Source organism: Paramormyrops kingsleyae, chromosome 23 (assembly GCF_048594095.1).
Source record: "Paramormyrops kingsleyae isolate MSU_618 chromosome 23, PKINGS_0.4, whole genome shotgun sequence".
NCBI lineage: Eukaryota > Metazoa > Chordata > Actinopteri > Osteoglossiformes > Mormyridae > Paramormyrops > Paramormyrops kingsleyae.
The window spans coordinates 7,030,067-7,044,404 of NC_132819.1; the positions used below are offsets into that span (position 1 = coordinate 7,030,067).

General features: G+C 47.3%; 1 protein-coding gene across 3 annotated transcripts in view; it reads left to right on the forward strand.

The window, feature by feature from the left end:
• Positions 1-14,338, forward strand: part of csmd2 (CUB and Sushi multiple domains 2) — a 261,987-nt gene that overhangs the window by 210,454 nt on the left and 37,195 nt on the right. For all 3 annotated transcript variants that reach the window (XM_023832148.2, XM_023832149.2, XM_072705512.1), the window contains 6 exons: positions 260-437; positions 1,686-1,831; positions 2,425-2,505; positions 4,094-4,207; positions 11,627-11,815; positions 13,281-13,427. In XM_023832148.2, coding sequence (XP_023687916.2) covers positions 260-437; positions 1,686-1,831; positions 2,425-2,505; positions 4,094-4,207; positions 11,627-11,815; positions 13,281-13,427 — 855 coding nt within the window. The remainder of the gene's footprint in view (positions 1-259; positions 438-1,685; positions 1,832-2,424; positions 2,506-4,093; positions 4,208-11,626; positions 11,816-13,280; positions 13,428-14,338) is intronic.

The window sequence follows — 14,338 nt, forward strand, 5'->3', positions numbered from 1 at the left end:
TGCGCAGCCCCAGCTCCCGCTTAGAGTGACTCCTCACGGGAGAAGGTTGTGCCCTTATCTTCCCGGAACATTCCGAGCAACTACTCGCTTGCTAAAAGGCTTTTTCGGTTAATCTTTGGTCCTAGCGAGCGAGTGGATGAGAGAGGGTGAGCGAGAGAGAGAAAGGCAGCGACCCCCGCTCCCCAACTCCTCACGAATCCGGCTTTGTGTGCCGTGTGTCTAAGCACCCCACCCCTTTTGTGTATCCCTTTCTTCACAGCACTCTGTGGGGGCAACATAACATCAGACAATGGCACCATTTTCTCCCCCGGCTACCCGGAGGAGTACCCCACCTTGTCTGACTGCACCTGGCTAATCACCATCGCCCCCGGCATGGGTGTCAGCCTTAACTTCACCCTACTCCAGGTCCACGGCCCCCATGACTTCATCACCGTCTGGTAAGGATTCCTCCCGCTGCCACACGTTGGATAATCTTCCTTCCCTTGAGGCCAAGGATCGCCCCCTCCCTTGTCCTCCTCTTCGATTTTCTTTTTTTATTCCTTTTTATTTCTGTTCTCACAGAGGCAGAACAAACAGGGAAGTCAGGGTCCAGCACTCTGGATAATCCCCTCTCCCGTTCTGTGTCTCCGCGCTGACGTCACTTTGCGCCCCGTTACGGTTTTGATGTAGGGAACGTTCCTCGCCTCGGGACACCCACAGGCTGGCGCTCCCTCCCCTTCTTATCCCCGTAATGCTTTGGTTCCGCAAGGTTGCCATTGGTGCTGCCAGAGCCTGTCGTTTGTTTAATTAATGAGATGCGGCCTTCGGGCCAATGGGGCGTGCCCAGCCCGCTCCTCGCTGATATGCATGGGAAGGACCATATGCATATTCACGACGGGGCTTTGACACGCCCGACTGGCCCCGCCTCAGCGTGAAGGTTCAGGACTCCACCCTGACTAGGAGCCAAGGCTGACGACCTGGAAAATAGCCGGTTCTGCCCCTTGGTGCCAGCCCTAGATGACAGTGTTACTTTTTAATTTGCAAATGATAGCTCATGGCTTTGGAGCTCAAGTTTGTGTTTGAGGCCTGATGGGGACACCTGGGTAGTTTTAGAACAAAGCCAGAGTAGGACCGGGGCTTCGCTAATGCACACTGATTGTCAGAAGTTGCTGTCTAATTCCATGGCACCTCCAAAGCAGCTTTGCAAAGATGCAGGTGTTTCTTTGTTGTTTTCCTGCTGCACACTGTGATGATTTGAGGCAGATAGTTGCCCCTGGAGGCTTTTTCGAATCCACAACCATCGCAGGGGGTGGCAGCCCAGAATTCTGGCCCAAACCTGAACAGACCACATGGGAGGGGGGTAGTTGTCTGTCCCATTTACTCCTGTGTCTTCAAGCTAATGTCGATCCAGGCACCCCCCCCCCCCCCCAAGCCCCATTCTGAGAGATGCAGAATTTTCCAGTTTCTGTTTTTAACCATGGACCCGAGAAGGAAGATTTTCCCCCTGTGTACTTGCACTTGTACTTGTATGTTTACTTCCTTTGTGTGGCGTTGTTTGTGTATATTTGGTGGTATGGAGGCAGATGTGAAGATGTTGATACGAAAGGGGATGATTGACCTGGTTATGACCACAGTTTGGTGAAAATTAGAGCAGCTGCCGCAAAGGATTGTGGGTGAGTCTGTGCCACCAACGTTTCACTCCTCAGGGACGGGCCACAGGAGACGGCACGGAAATTGGGCGTGTTCACCGACACCGAGCCAATCAACCCTCCCAGCAGCACGTCCAATCAGGTCCTTGTTCGTTTCCGTAGCAACTCTGAAAAAGGTGGCCTTTTCAGAATCACTTACCAAGGTAGGCTACAGACACTCTGCAGAATACTTCACTCTTTTAATTCAGTCACAATTTGTTACAACTGATCTGTGATTTTCTGTACACATCAGTGCTATTTTTAAATTTTGCAATACAATTTCATGCTTTGTTATTACAGTATGTTCTTGTTCTCTCAAATATTGCATGGTATTATGTAGTTTTGTCTTGCATTCCTGCTTTAAAGGATTATCCGCCTTTTTGGTTACGTCTCAGATAGCTCGTTCTTTCATAAGTACTTCTTTTTCAGTGCAAATGGGTGAATACAATTCTTGGCATGACCACTGCTGTATATTAAGGTGTAATTTTATGAATAGCCTCCCCCACCTCCCACTAACATGGCCGTGGTGGTAAAGACATTGGCGGCAGCATCAGTCAGCTGGCTGCCACCCTCGCTGCATTCGCAGGCTCACACCTACATAAACACTTTCTCTTTTAGACACACTTAAACACCCTCGCACCGTGTCTCCCTCCCACTCTCTGCCTCCCTCCATGAATACCTTATACACACACACACACGCAGACACCCAGAGAAAGTGTGTGGTTTCACCCCCTTCGTCTGTCTCATGTCGTTCCAGCCTACCGCCTCCAGTTCTGCCTCCCTCCTCCTGTCATCCCCAACGCTGAGATCCTGACAGCCAGCAAAGAGTTTAAAATCGGTGAGCCTCTGCATAGAGCCTCAAGGCCGGCCGAACTTTACAGAAAGCAGCGTCAACTGCGAGACTCCGGGGCAACAGGGTGCAAGCAGCTGGTGGCAGTAAAGGCTGCTTTCCATAGACAGGACAGTTCCGCTTCTAAGGATAGATCTTCCCAGGATGCCTAGTGGTCAGTTATGATACTTCTGGATCACAGTTAGAATCAATGTCATTCGCTAAGTGTAACTCGAACACAAGGAATTTGTTTTTGCTGTAACTGCTCACATTAAAATAAATAAAAGATAATTTAGAGTATTAGCATAGAGCAATAATCAACCAGTAACAGAAAGTCTATACAAGTAAGCAAACCAAAATTGGATGTTTGATGAGTCCTACCTACACACAGATGCATGTTTTTAAAATTTCTCTTTGAGTTCCTGTAGCCAGCTGTCACACTACACCTACATGACACGGGATTCATTTTTTAACCTCTGTATTTTAAATTGGGGAAATTCTGAAATAGAGTAAGACCCCCACCTCCCCAGCCAATACGAAAGCTTGTTTCGATTAAAAATGGATTCACTGAGGAACAGATAATCCATTTTGAGGCCGTCCATAGAACTGAAACAATCAGCGATGATTTCATGCCCTTGTACTTTTCCATTTCCTGCCGAATGGTCCTGTTTTCAGGCATCCGTTCCATCGGTGATAGATTAGGACAGCCTCCAGGACCTTCTCGGGTGACAACGGGTAAACATTCCAAGAATTGTTCAAACACGGCCAACTGCAGTGCAGTATGGCTGAGCTTCATTTCTCAGCCAGAGAGCCCACGGACCGCGGCTGAGGGTCCGTGAGAGACGCGGAGGACGGCGGCGCAACTGAGGGTCCACGAGAGGCGCGGAGGAAGGCGCCGCGACTGAGGGTCCACGAGAGGCGCGGAGGATGGCGGGGTGGCCGAGGGTCCGCGAGAGGCGCGGAGGACGCCAGGGTGGCTGAGGGTCCGCGAGAGGCGCGGAGGACGGCGGGGTGGCTGAGGGTCCGCGAGAGGCGCGGAGGACGCCGGGGTGGCTGAGGGTCCGCGAGAGGCGTGGAGGACGGCGGGGCCTGCTGGCAGCCACCTTCTCCGCTCGCTTTGCCATCATTAATTATGCGTCACATTAAGTTAATTTGCTGATTCAGTGAAGGTGCTGATGGAAGGGCACAGGAAGGGGACACATACCCACACAACAGTTAACAAATTAAATCTGTAGTGCGGCATCTACTGCCACGGTCACTCGCCTGGATTGATCGTATCGCATACAGCAGGTGTCGGCTGTAATCTTTCCAGGATTTTGCCTAGAGCACTTTCTACACTGTGAAAACTTTAGTAGTGTGAATTAATGCTTCATGTGACATCACGTGTATATAAAGCCTCTTATATGCAATACATGGCAGCATAACCCAAAGTGTAAGGTTCCTAAAATTTCCCTACGGGTACAAATAATGTAACCTGAACCTGAAGCTAAAGCTCTCTGCTGTATCCGTTCCTGTCCCACTCTCTGCCTGTGACTCGGGTTGGGAATGTGCAGTAAATCTCGGCCCAGCAAAAGCTCACCCGCCCGTTTCCGTTCAGGGGACATCGTCCGCTACCGGTGCCTCCCGGGATACCAGCTGAGCGGGAGCAGCATCCTGACCTGCCGGCTCGGCACACATCTGGAGTTTGAGGGCCCCCCGCCGTCCTGTGAGGGTGAGCTGCCCCAACTCCCCCCCGTTACTGCCCACATCTCATTCTTCTCTCCTCCCATTGATCCCTACCCCTTTAGCGTTTTTATTAACACATGACTAACAGATTTTTAATTATTCCAGTGTAACCAGTGGGCATTTGATCCTTGCAGTCTTCTGCATCGCTTTATAAATGAGATGACGCTTTATTTGCTGTTCGCACATGTACATCGCAATGCTTCTCTTCACATATCCCATCATGCTCTCCTTTGAGAAACACATTCACATATATACAGTTGAAAGTGAAGCTTGTGGTCCAAACTCAGGGAGAGGCCATTTATGTGGTGTCTCTGGAACATACAGGGGAGTTAAGATCCTCTCTCAAGGGCCCCCGGAAATGTGACTGTTCTGCTGAGGATCGGATTCAAAGCGGTCTAAACCACCGAGCCACACACTGCCCCCCGATGGACATGTGAGCCACGTGTCTGCTTGATGATGTCTCCAAACTGCTTGTGGATAGAAACGAGGGCCGTTTTGAGTGAGCTGAGCCCCCCCCCCCCCAGGTCACATCAGCATGTCTGTGCCACAAGGGGGAGGTTCCCAATGTCCATTGTCAAGGATACGCCAAGCGTCGGACGCAGGGTGAATAACAAAGTGGTCATTACTCGCGGTGACGTGAGCGTTCAGCCCGGACTTGCGGACATGCCGCAGGAGCCCGAGCGGGACCCCGTCCGCTCCTTCACGCCGTAGTGCCCACGTGAGGCCACCGTAATTGGTCTTGCCATTAATTATGTGATCCTCGTTAATCTGCTTCTTCATGAAGGAGACCTCTATGTGGTGGGCCAGCTCACACAGCTGGGCATTCACTCACTGCGGACACTGACGGCAGGAGCGAGAGAGAGAAGAGGAAGAGTGAGCTGAGCAGAGGAGTGGGTCTCACGCGTGTGTCTCACTTTATCTCTGTATTCCTGTGTTTTTTTTTTTTTCTTCAACTGGGTGAAGTATCGGAGATCTGTGAGGGTGCAGGGATCCCTGGGTGAGTTATCAGAGGAGAGAGAGGGTGCAGGGGTCCCTTGGTGAGTTATCAGAGGAGACAGAGAGTGCAGGGATCCCTTGGTGAGTTATCAGAGGAGAGAGAGGGTGCAGGGGTCCCTTGGTGAGTTATCAGAGGAGACAGAGAGTGCAGGGATCCCTTGGTGAGTTATCAGAGGAGAGAGAGGGTGCAGGGATCCCTTGGTGAGGTATTAGAGGAGACAGAGAGTGCAGGGATCCCTGGGTGATGTATCAGAGGAGAGAGAGAGTGCAGGGTTCCCTTGGTGAGGTATTAGAGGAGACAGAGAGTGCAGGGATCCCTTGGTGAGTTATCAGAGGAGAGAGAGGGTGCAGGGATCCCTTGGTGAGGTATTAGAGGAGACAGAGAGTGCAGGGATCCCTGGGTGATGTATCAGAGGAGAGAGAGAGTGCAGGGATCCCTTGGTGAGTTATCAGAGGAGACAGAGAGTGCAGGGATCCCTTGGTGAGTTATCAGAGGAGAGAGAGGGTGCAGGGATCCCTGGGTGAGTTATCAGAGGAGACAGAGAGTGCAGGGATCACTTGGTGAGGTATCAGAGGAGAGAGTGGGTAAGAAAGTGGGCAGAAGGGGAGAGAGAGTGAGGGAGGATGAGAGGATAAGCGAGCGAGAACGACAGAGGGCAAGGGAAGCAGCGGAATACCGCCGCAGCTCATTGGGATGCAGGTGATATCCATGCTGCAGCTGCACCTATCGAATCACGGGCTTTCACTGCCTCCCAGCCCTTCCTCTGCTCCCACACACACACACACACACACACACACACACACACACGCAGCCCTTGATCAGGCACAGATCACTGTGCAGCAGCACACTGACTCACATGCGTGTATCACGCCCGCTCCTTGCGTTCACACACACCCCGCTGTGCATGGTCCTCTCGCCATTAACAGCGATCCAAAGCCTGCCCCACCCTGCCCACTTGGCCAGGTCGAGGCACTCAGCGCGCACGGTGTATCACGAGGAAGGTGATATCGTTACGGCCCGACAGCAAACCGCTCCATGAATGAATCACAAGTGTGTGCATTTCCAGTGATTGTTGGACATTATGGTGAGTCCTACCTAAATCGCACTGCCCCCCGTAGGTGATCTGCGTCTAGAAAGTTATGAGTAATCCTACGGCAGATGCCCTCAGCCTGTTCTCTGCTGTGCTTCATGTGCACACTCCTAAGCACACTCTAATCAGCTCCGCCATACATGCTCCCTCTTTGTGATGCATACACACTTCCCTGCACTCTGATTTTATAATGCAAGCCCCTTTCCTTCTGTCTCCATGGCGATGGGAGTAACCCAAGACCCCCCTGTCTTCTGAAAGGTTTTTTTTCCTGCTCTACTTAGCTATTTTCTTTCATTTTACGATTTATTTATTCACATATGTTTTTTCTCTTGCCGACCCTGGCCAAGGTGAGCATTTGATGATGGATGGATGGATAGATGAATGGATGGATATGTATTTCTGTATTTTTTTTTATGGTGACTTGTTGCATTGAGTGAAGAGAATATTTTTTTTCCCTGCTTGCCTTCATTCCTGAGACTGAGATTTTAGGATAATATGGGAAATGTTTTTTAACAGTTTTAGCTGAAATTGCATATATTGTCCTAATTATGCAGCAAACAAATGTAGCAAAATTAGGACCTGGTACCTCCTGTAACCTCCGGCCCGCGGTGTGTTTTTGGGTTGCGGACTATTGCCAGATTTGTTGTCTGCTCAGATGTGAGGGATGCCCTCGCTTCCCATTTATATTTACCACATGTGATGACAGACAGGCGGGGGCCATTAAAGCACTTGTCTATGCACCCACACAATCCCTAATTTGTTTTTAAATCGGCAGCTGCTCACACTGTCTAACGTTAATGTCACTCGGAGGCCTCGCAGATCTGGCCCTTATCATCGGTAAGCTTATGTTAATTAAATGCTAACACGGGAGAGGAATGTGCTGTTTTCCGTCTCTCCCCGATGTAATGTGCTTTCATGCATTTCATGCGTCTGCATGTGTGTGTGTGTGTCCATTCTGGGACCCACTGCACCTCGCTCTCCAGTCTGCGTGGGTCTTCCGAATCCGGTCGAGTAATGAGCATGCCCTACGCTGCTCTCCGCTGACGGGAAGACCGGCCCTACCTCCCGCTTCCCAGACAGAAGGCCGCGTTCCTGTATCGTGAGAGCGGTCGATTTCTGCTGGTGGAAATTAGAGGAGACGCGATATCCGATGCCTATCTGTTGAGGACTGTCAAGGAGAAGCAGGAGCGCTGTCCTAGGTTGGCATGACAGGATAGCCTCCTTCCTGTGACGCAAGTGGGCCACCTACTTCAAGGGAAATGACAAATCTATTTTTATTTATCTCTAAATCATTATATCTGCTCCTCATTCCAATTCCTCCCCCGTTTTCTTATTATTATTATTAATAATGATCTTTTTTAGCACTGCTACTGTTATCTTCTAGAACATTCTCCTGGTCAGGTCTGGTGACACGCTCACCGTTCTGGCCCTGCCCGTGCATTTGGTGCACGATTTCAGTACTCGGCCAGCACACACACCGGGCCACGGTGAAGCAGTCCTTCATGGGACTTCATAAACGGCATTTCATTGCTAATTAGCTCACCCCGATCATTCACCAGACCCAGCAGTTCTGTAAATACCCTGTGTCGGCCTGTTAAAAGACCACGTTAGCAGCTTGTTTGCCTGCAGTAATTGAGCCCCAAAGCAGTGTTTTATAATTCCCATTTCATATTCTGATTATCCAGAGTGATTCCGGGATTGCGGTCTTTGACATGTGGCACTTTAGCATATAAAGTGGGCATTGTCTCTCTAAAAAACTCAGTGTAATGGTTACCTAGGTACCAGTATCAAATATAATGTCACCAAGGCACCAACCCTATAGTCAGTGCCTCTAAAATATGGTTTTAGAGGTTCAAGTGACTAAGTAAGTGTGCGTGTTGTGTCCTTATTCAAGGAAGGAAGCAACCAAATAAAATGATCATATTATAGTTCGGCAAAAACTGGGTTCGGTTAATTGTGCCGTTAATGAGAATAAGTGACGGTACTTTCTTAGCAAACATTCATGGATAACTCGGCTACTCATTGATTTTTTAATATATTTTTTTTGCTTGTATCATTTGCGGTTGCCCTATTATCAGCTTAAATTCACTTAGGAGCCAAACTAGTGTGGTGATTAACGGTTATTGCTAAGCTTAACATTAGCATTTTATCGCAGTGCTCATATTCGGCCAAAGGCCCGAAGACCACAACTGCTTCTTAATCATTGCCAGGAGTTCAGCTAAAGCTACCTATCTCAGCTGATTTGTTACCTATTTTATTATGTCTATGAATTGTAAAGTAAGCCTCAGGCTTTTCGCTGAATTATTAAATAGCTGGTTGGATGCTGATATCCTCTGATAAAAACGGTGATTATATTGATAAAACAGCACAGCACATCTCCCATTATTCACAGTGTGCTTAAAGAATCCTAAGAACAATCGGGCTGTTTAAAGTCGAGGTTTAAAGAAACAAGGAAGCAGCAGAGGGTCAGTTTGAATGTGTGTGGAGTTTTGTTTTAATGTTCTCCCACTGTTGCTGTGGGGTTGTCCCCCACAGTTCAATAACATGCTATGGTGCTTTGGTGTTGCTGAATTTTCCATGTGTTCCATGTCATGCGCTGGCTTGGTGCCCCATCCCGGGTTATTTGCTGCCATGCCCCCATCGTTCTTGGGAGAGGCTCTGTGACCCTGCATAGAACAGGTGCTATGGAAGATGGATGAATAATCAGTTTGGATCATGTAAGGCATTCAGTCCAGAAACTCATTTCCTGAAATCTAAAAGAGGTCAGTAGTGTAGGGTCTTGTTTATGATGGATGGACACCACTTTGTAACAAGAGGAGGAAGAGCTTGAGGAGAAGGTGCTAAGGTCAAAGAGCGGCAGCCGCTGTACGGGCAGCAGCATCCCAGGCTGCCATGTTTTTTTACCACCAGTAAGGCAGGCAGCTGCTATCTAGGACAAGGCTCAGTCCAGGACAAGGCTCAGTCCAGGACAAGGCTCAGTCCAGAATACACCTCAGTCCCTAATAAACCTCAGTCCAGGACAAGGCTCAGTCCAGAATAAACCTCAGTCCCTAATAAACCTCAGTCCAGGACAAGGCTCAGTCCAGAATACACCTCAGTCCCTAATAAACCTCAGTCCAGGACAAGGCTCAGTCCCTAATAAACCTCAGTCCCTAATAAACCTCAGTTCAGGACAAACCTCAGTCCAAGACAAGCCTCAGTCCAGAATAAACCTCAGTCCCTAATAAACCTCAGTTCAGGACAAACCTCAGTCCCTAATAAACCTCAGTCCAGGACAAGGCTCAGTCCAGAATAAACCTCAGTCCCTAATAAACCTCAGTCCCTAATAAACCTCAGTTCAGGACAAACCTCAGTCCCTAATAAACCTCAGTCCAGGACAAGGCTCAGTCCAGAATAAACCTCAGTCCCTAATAAGCCTCAGTCCCTAATAAACCTCAGTCCATGACAAGCCTCAGTCCCTAATAAACCTCAGTCCCTAATAAACCTCAGTCCAGGACAAACCTCAGTCCCTAATAAACCTCAGTCCAGGACAAGCCTCAGTCCAGGAAAAGCCTCAATCTGCAAAGACTTTTCTCACTAGACATCTGGAGGTCCAGCAAAGTGGTTCATGGGCATCAAGGGATTTGTTGTCTTTGGGTGGGATTAGAACCCACAGCCCTCTGGCGCTAGTCCATTTGCCTGGCCTATCAAACTGTCACGTTATGTTAAGAGCCCCGAGCCTGTCTCCTGCTCAGAGTATCGATTACCAAAAGGCGTTACACTGATGCAACCGAGATCAAAGCAGCAGTGTAGAAACCGGATTTGAGCCCCCAAGCAAATAAGCTGGAAGAGGTTTTGTGTGTGGGTGTCACTTTGACCACTTAATGACATACTATTTATCGATTTAACCCAATAGCTGAATGTAATGGTTTGACATAACAATCAAACATAACAGTCAACATGATAATTAAACAGTTGACTATTGACGATGATGACGATGATGGTGATTATTATTATGATTATTATTATTATTATTACTGCACAGTATTTAATTTAAAGGTATGGTAGAATGGCATGTCCTTTGATACACCAGTAGCTTGATATTTTCTCATGGGTACTTGTGAGACCGGCTGTCCTGGATTTTAAATTTGTGATAAATGGTTGCCAAGTTTCTTCAAACATTGCAGTATGGTTTCCAATTAAGGCCCTTCAACCAGAATTTCCATTAATATGGATTCAGTGAGAAGTGCTTAGTGCATTGTGTATCTTCTAGTTTAAAAGGTTGGTGATGTATAGTGCAGCTACTAAAGGCCTAATGTTTTGGGATGGAAGATGAACAGCTATAAGGTCACCCAGTACCCAGAGTGGCCAGTGACTGCTGTCCAGGGTGGAGTGGGTGGACACAGCCAGCTGGCATGCAGACACTGTGCTGCTGTCTGTGCTGTACGGTCAGCATACCTGCATATGCAGTCCCTGTGAATTAGGTGTATGTCAGAATTGTTAGTCATTGAAAAGTTGGTTATACGGGATTGAGTCTTTATTTTTGAATAATACAGCAAGATGGCGACCACATCGTCTCAGAAAAAAGCCAGCTTTTATTTTATTATTACAATTTTATTTATTTTTTTCCCATTATACTTGGATGGTCCTTTTGAATTCAGGCAGCCCCCTCTGAAATAAGAGACAGGCTTCACAGGTTTGAACAAAATGCCTTTGACAGGAACACCGCAGAAAGCCTGATAATTCAAGTTAAATCTAGTGGGAAATGTCACCACGCACCCGGAAGGAATACAAATGACAGAAAGTGAGGATCAGAGCCCTTTTCGCTGCAGGCGTGTGGCTCGGCAGCAACATTACAGCAGCACCCGGGAAACCTAAATGTGTGGTTAGGGCAGGCTGCCGCATCACCACATCGCTTCCTGACAGCCCGCCAGCTGCCCGTACCCATGGCAGAGAGCCTGGCATCATGTTACTCATCCTGTGGAGTAAGCAGATAAAGTTCCTCTGAATCATACAGCGGATTTTACACGGGCCACAAACTAACAACCACCTGGCTCATATCGTAGGTTGTATGTAACGCCAGGTAGCATTGCCAGGATGGGTTGCTCAGTTTCAGAGCAACTGCAGTAATCTTGGTTTCAGTTAAGATCTTTGGCTTTAACTAATCAATATGGTTCCCATATTGATTAGTTCAAGTTGATTAATCTCATCTCCTGTCTCCGCCCACCAACAGTCATCTGTCCAATGAACAAGTGACACTCATCTCCTGTCTCCGCCCACCAACAGTCACATATCCAATGAACAAGTGACATTCATCTCCTGTCTCCGCCCACCAACAGTCACCTGTCCAATGAATGAGATCCTGACAGACTCCACGGGCGTGATCCTGAGCCAGATGCAGGGCAGTGGCTTCCCACACTTTGAGACATGCTCCTGGGTAGTGAAGGTGGAGCCGGGCTACAACATCTCCCTGACCATCGAGCACTTCCAGACCAGCCGACAGTTTGATGAGCTGGAGATTTTTGATGGTAAGTATCTCCACATGAGAGCTGACCTGCATCCATGAATCTTCCATGACAGGGACGAGTATAAGTGTCCTTTTTATGGTCGTAAATGCATTAGTGGATGATTTCCAACTTTTTGTGTAAGATTATTGTTAAAGATTTGCATTTAGTTGACGCTTTTATGAAAAGTGACTTATAATTTTGCATAACGGGATATTTTACTGGAGCTATTCAGATTAAGTGCCTTGCTGAGTGGTACTCCACTCTGTGTCCTTAACTAATGCCCTTAAACTCATATGGGGTGACATCAGCCTACACTGTACATCGGCTGGTTTAATGCATTTCCTAGTAGTTCCATCTGTTTTGGCTAAACCAGGAAGTGACTGACAATAGAGGAAGTCCCGCTCACTCGTACCTCCCACAACTGGCTGCTAATTATTTCATTGTAATTGGCATGATTTATTTGAAATGAATGAAATGAAACATAGTCTTTCCTCTTTTGCTTTTTATAAACAAGATTTTAAAAAATAGCTAAAGTAAAATGACAAAGTATTAAAAACCTGTATGCATTCACTCCCCTATTCAGTGTATTCTGCAGCATTTTAACCCAAGTCCAGTCTGAGTTCTGCAAATGCATATATTACATTCAGTTCCACCCTGGTCTGCGGCTTCCCCAGCAGTGTCTCCCTGAGCACAATGATTTCTGATCACCCAATTGGTCTCCAAGGTGCAAAAGAAGAGATTTCTGCTCTTTATTTACTTCTAACACCTTGTGCATCCTGATTGGATGAGCTAACATCTGACCTGAGCAGCAGGCTAAAAACCAAGCGATTTAAATACATTTCCTAGTAACTGGGTGGAATTCATGTCCATTCCTTCAAACAGGCGTCTGCCACGCAAGGTTTGCTAATGTTTTCCCGTCAAAGCCCTGTCAAGCTCACGGTGCGTCATGTGCTCTGTAAATGCTGTCCGATGTTTGACTTTCCCTGATCAAATGAACGAAAAACCAAAACAAGTTTGTTTGGTTATTTAGTCCCAATGTTTATATATATTCAGATATATAACTGTTAAAAATGACCAATAATGTACAGTATAAGCTACAGTAAATAGTGTAGGTTGTATGTAAATGTAGTGTAGATCATTTTCACACTTAATTATGACTCTTGGTCAGAATAGTCTCTCGGCTCCTGGCTTAATAGCTTATTTGGGGATGTGCTGCAAGTTATTTTATGTATGAAAAAGTTATATGTTCATTAAAATGAAGATTAAGTTTATTGATTGCTGGGGAATTTCTGGTGCATGCAGCAGCAGGTGCATAGTGCACAGACAAACATATGTATAGAGCAAAGCAGACAAAGTGCAAAGACAAGACAAACAGTGCAAACAAGTAAATGTGGTGCAAACAGATTAAGTACACAGTACACAAATAAAACACCCTAAAAAGCAGGATACTCGCATACTACGCTGAGCTCACTATTCTTTTCCCCAGGTCCTTCAAGGCAAAGTCCCCCGCTCCTCACCTTGAGCGGTAACTACTCCTCCCCCCTGACCGTCACGAGCACCTCCAACAAGGTCTACCTGCACTGGTCCTCGGACCACGCCTCCAGTCACAAGGGCTTCCGGATCCACTATGCAGGTGCGCCGCCGCACTGGGCCACAGCGGGGAAATCGCCCTCCCCCCAGTGCACCGCTTGTCCTGTCACGCTGCACCAATCCCTCGTTATCCGCTTGCTTTCCGGGTCCGCGTTCCTGACATTCGCAGGGTGCCTGTTTCCCCTCCCCAGCTGTTCAGGTAATTTTAAGTTTGGGGGATGATTTTTTAGATTTTGGGAATGCGACAGCCTGGATTGTTCTCGCAGTATGAGCTCCGCTCAGTACAAATACCTCGGTGGGAGAGGAACAGATGGCAGGACAGATTCAAAGCTTTTTGTTTGCTTAATCAATCTATTTTTCATCTACCCAAGTTTTTTTTTTTATTTTTTTTCTTCTGTTTCCAGCTGTAACGAGCACTTTCTATTCCATCTCTCATTTTAGACGTTTCATTTTGTTCTGTGACCCTCTACCTCTGCAAAGAAGGTCCAGAGTTCTCCACATTGGAAGTTTCTAACTGTATACCGTGAAGCAAATTTCCACTGTTCAGCCGACATAGATAAACAGCCACATCTCCCGTAATTATAGACGAACCCCCCCACTAGATTACCTAATGCAATAACATGTGGTTGTGTGTTTGATAAATGAGAAAGCAGAAAGGAGACTGGAAAAGTGTTCTGGGAAAATCTTCTGTCCCGTGTTTGACAAGTTCAGATGCAGTAGCTTAAAGTATCACAACATGCTCTATATGGAGTTACAGATTTCACACTATCAGTCAGCTTGTGTATAAAAACATTATATAAACATGAATTTATAAATAATGTACTGGGCTTTTCATCATTTTCTCTGTTCCATATTTTACTTGCTCATTTGGCTGCAGCAACATATACAGTTTTGTTCATTCATGCAGTAGAATATCTAATTGGTGTAACTGGCTTTTCTCAGGTGGAAGGAGAC